Raw genomic sequence first — 4,316 nt, 5'->3', positions numbered from 1 at the left:
TCCTTCCCTTCAAGGCTCAGGGGTCCAGGATTATCTTCTGTGTCTATGTTAATTGGTTTCCCTTTTCTTTGTTGAAGAGGGTCTGTGCAGTCTTTTTGCCTAGTCCGCCATCATGGATTCACCTCTCATTCAGTTTTTAAAATCTAAGATACTTGCAAATTCTCAAGAATATTTTTACTTATACTGTTAGAAAAGTACAATAACCTGTATCTTGATAAGTAATGCCTTACAAATAAAAAATATATTAAATTAGCTTTAAATGCACCCTTCCCAAGTAATTAGTATGTATTTTTATATCAAGTTCACTTATGCTTAAGAATAAAAGTATATTACTCTGAATGAAATATGGAATAAAATCTCTCATTCATGCAATATACAGGGATAATATTCAAGTTGAAGGGGAAAAAATCCCATTCTTGTTTTGTAAAGGTATCCATATATCATCATCCACATGATAGATGAGGAAACCCATGATGTGAGATATAAATTTTCAGCTCAGCAAAAGCACCTGATATCCACTACTAATTTTTAATTAAATGTCATCTCAGTAAAACCAAATGAACCTTACAAGTTTAGGATTTCTTTTTGAGGTGATGAAAATATTCTAATTGACTGTGGTAATGATTACACATATATGTGAATATACTAAGAAGCATTCAATCAAACAATTTAAATGGCTGAATTATATGATATGTGAATTATATCTCAATTAAGGCTGTTAAAAAAAAAAGAAAGAATTTTCAGATTGGGAAATTTCTATTGTTCTATCTTAAATTCATTGATTCTTTCCTCTGCTCCCTCATTCTGCTGTTGAACAAATCCATTGAGATTTGGATTGCAATTATTGTATTTTTTCAGTTCTAAAACTTTCCATATGGTTCATTTTTGTATCTTTTACTTCTTTGCTGAGGTTTTCTATTTCCTTCATTTATTTCAAACATGTTTGTTACTTCCCATTAAAGCATTTTCATCATGGCTAATTAAAAATCTTTGCCAGATAATGCTAACATTTCTGTCATCTCAGTGTTGGCATCTATTACTTATCTTTTTTCATTCAGTTGGAGATCTTCCTGTTTCTTGACAAGTGATTTTCAACCAAAGCTTGAAAATATGGAGGATTATGCTATGCTGTTACTTAAACGTTCTATTTTAGCTGGTTTCTTTGGACATCACTCCACAGGGGCAGTTGTGGTGGTGGTGGGGTTACTATCAGATAGGATTAAAAATCTAACTTCCTCACTTGACCTCCAGTGACATCTGAGGGAGAGGACTCCTCAGTACTGCTAAGCAGGTGTGAGAGTTCTGACTTTCCACTAAGTATCCATTGATACCTCCTTGGTTAGAGGGTATAAGTGCCTCTTTACTGTTCCCCACGTAACCTCCACTTATATCCCATGGAGTGTGTGTCCTTGTTATTGCTGGGTGGTATAGGAAGTCCTAATTCTCATCAAGGGCTTCTCTGTCATCACCTCAGCATGGAGTGCAAGGGTTGCCTCACTACCACCAGTTGGCGGTGAAAGTCTAGGCTCCTAACTCAGTCTTGGCTGGTGTGGATGTAGTGGGGCCATAGGTTTGTTTTGCAGTGTTTGGTTGTAGCAGAGTGGTTGTTATCTAAAAATGTTCTGTCTTGTTAGGCACCTTCTTTCTTGGTCTACTGACTGGAGAAAGCAAGCTTTCGCTAGAGCTTTATTTGTCTGAGCTTGTTGGTGTTTCTGGGTTGCTGGCCTCTTCGACTCCAAGTCTGTGACATATGAGGTAAGAAGAAAACTCAGGGAACTTACTGTGTTAATCCTTTGGTCCCAAGGTTCTAGCCAGTCTTCCTTTTTCTGTCTACCTTCCAGAGTCTTCTTACATTTATATGTAATGCCCAGGTTATATATACAGGTATTTTAATTGAGAGTAATAGGGAGAAAAAAGTGTCTACTCCATCTTCCTGGAAGCAGAATTTCTTACTCTCTGGTTTTAACAGTCACATACCTCCTTTATAACTACTTGGTCTATTTATTTAATCACAGAAGTTGGAAAGAAACTTAAACTGACTGGTTTCATTATAAGAGGTGATGTGAAAAAATATGAAGCTCTGTGCCCAACACCCTCATTTAAAGCATTGATGAGCTATCTGTGCATAGCTACAGGCAGAATATTCCCATCCCTTCAGTATCAAAGTGGCTTGTTGTTGTTGTTGTTATGTGCTGTCGAGTTGGACCCAACTCATAGCGACCCCTCCTTGGGTTTCTGAGGCGGTATCACTACAGAAGTAGATTGCCCCACCTTCCTTCCAAGGAGTTCAAACCCACCAGCCTTCTGGTTAGCAGTAAAGTGTCTTAGTCACTACACTACCAGAGCTCCATCAAAGTGGCTTATCAGATATAAATTGCTCATCTCTGAAGACTATATCTAAAGAACAAAGCAGAACATTCTGCAGGATTCAAAGTGCATAAGTATCTCACCTTCACTGTCACAGCACTCTAGAATTGAAGGGTCTTCCCGAATCACCGCAGTCAGAGCATTGACATCTCCATTAGATGCAGCCTGATAAACCATGGTCAGGTCAACTTCCTCAGATGAGTCACCTTCATGAATCAAACAGAGAAACACTGAATAGGGTGTGTGGATTGAGTTCACTGAAAGAATAATTACACCCAAACCATCACCCACACAAATGATTCATTAAAACCTCTTGGATGAATCCAGGCAGAAGCTGAGTCATCCTAGTCATGTGCATTCTCACCACTTCTGAAGACAAATGGACCACTGTGGGCCATGTTATTACACCACATTTAATTGGGAAGGAGCCTGAAGGGATTATATGCCCTCTGAGATTTTATAATTCTCTCCAGCATTCAGATTACTCAAAACCATTGAGAACATAATGAAAAATGGGGTCTTCATCTTGGTCTGGGTTTTCCTTTATGACCTGAAATAGATTACTTTTCCTTTCAATGACTCAGTTTCCACATTTGGAAGATTCATTGTGCTCCTTATTTTCTGTCCACCAGATGCACTCTCTACCCTTCTTTAACCTGCTTTGTGTCCTGGGGGCTGATCCTTGCTGACAGCTTCAGCCAGCCTCCCTGGCCTTCTGGCTTGCCAATGGGAGACAATGGCAGGAGGTGAGAGGGGAGATAAGAATTTAGTGTCTAGAGTAGCTGTTTCTCTTCTATCAGGAGGCTTCTCTCCCCTAGAACCAACTTTAACTCGGTTCTTTCTGGTAACACTATTCCTTCCGTGCTTCTTCAGCCCTTTGGGTGGCATCAGCTTCCCACTGATGTTAGTCTGTGTGTGGTGCCTTGATTTGTTCCTTTAAATCTGCTTCATCTCTGAATACCGTTTCCTCACAGAAGCTCCTTCATTTGGACTATCAGAGATTTAATAAGATGGTGTTTCTAGAAGAAACAGAGTAGTAGTATGTAACTTATGTGAATTGGGAAATCATTTGTGTTATATCTTTGTGCATGACTGACCTCATTAATAAACTGCCAAAGGTGATGTTAGAACTGTGGGCCTAGTAACCCCAGCGGAGCACTGGAAGGACTAGGAGGAAAGTTCTCCTAATGGGGAACTCCTGGCGAGATGCCCTGCCAGCCTCTCTGCTTCTATAACTTCTCCCCCACATGTTTTTTTTTCTCTAAGTCTGGCCATTATATAGGGAAAAAATAAATATGTGAAAAAATGAATTCTTACAGGTGTAAGAATTTTTTTAATATCATATTTTTTCTAATAATGTAAAAATTATGCTTCAGATTCTTGATAGTTGTAGTTGATCTTTACTTAGCCATAGTCCTCCCCTTTGGCTTAGTTTCTTTGTCCCAGTTTTTCTGAGAAGCCGTTAATGATTTTTAAGTAGTTAATGTGCCCCATTACTGGTAACACAGTGCCCTAAGGCACTTGACTGCTAACCAGAAGGCTGGTGGTTCAAGCCCACCAGCCACTCCTCCGAAGGAAGGTCGGGCAATCTACTTCCATAGTGATGCTGCCTCGGAAACTAATGTGCCCCAAGAGTTTACTACTAAAGATGATTGCCTTATCAGGACAACAAATTGTTTCATAAAATCAGTGATTGCTCTCTCGTTTATCTAAGGTAATTGTGTGTGTGTGTGTGTTTAAAAAAGCAGATTCATTTGTACATTGGTGAGGAGTATCCGATGTCAAGTGCCACGTCTCTGGTAAATGCAAAGACCTGGAGCCAGATTGCTCGGGTTCAAGTCCAGTTACTGGTTGTGTAAATTTTTGCCAGTTACCCTCTCTGGGGGAGCTCTGGTGGTGCAGTGCCTAAAGCATTTGACTGCTAACCAGAAGGCTGGTGGTTCAAACCC

The 4,316-nt window shown here is 39.6% G+C and overlaps 1 protein-coding gene across 1 annotated transcript in view; it reads right to left on the bottom strand.

Moving 5' to 3' along the window:
• ANKRD55 (ankyrin repeat domain 55) overlaps window positions 1-4,316 on the bottom strand; it is a 231,143-nt gene that overhangs the window by 154,634 nt on the left and 72,193 nt on the right. Inside the window, exon 2 of the mRNA XM_007944167.2 lies at window positions 2,451-2,573. Coding sequence (XP_007942358.1) covers window positions 2,451-2,573 — 123 coding nt within the window. The remainder of the gene's footprint in view (window positions 1-2,450; window positions 2,574-4,316) is intronic.

The sequence above is a fragment of the Orycteropus afer genome, unplaced genomic scaffold (assembly GCF_000298275.1).
Source record: "Orycteropus afer afer isolate SDZICR_OR568_19922 unplaced genomic scaffold, OryAfe1.0 scaffold00122, whole genome shotgun sequence".
NCBI classification, from domain to species: Eukaryota; Metazoa; Chordata; class Mammalia; order Tubulidentata; family Orycteropodidae; genus Orycteropus; species Orycteropus afer.
This window is presented reverse-complemented; position numbering and strand designations above follow the sequence as displayed.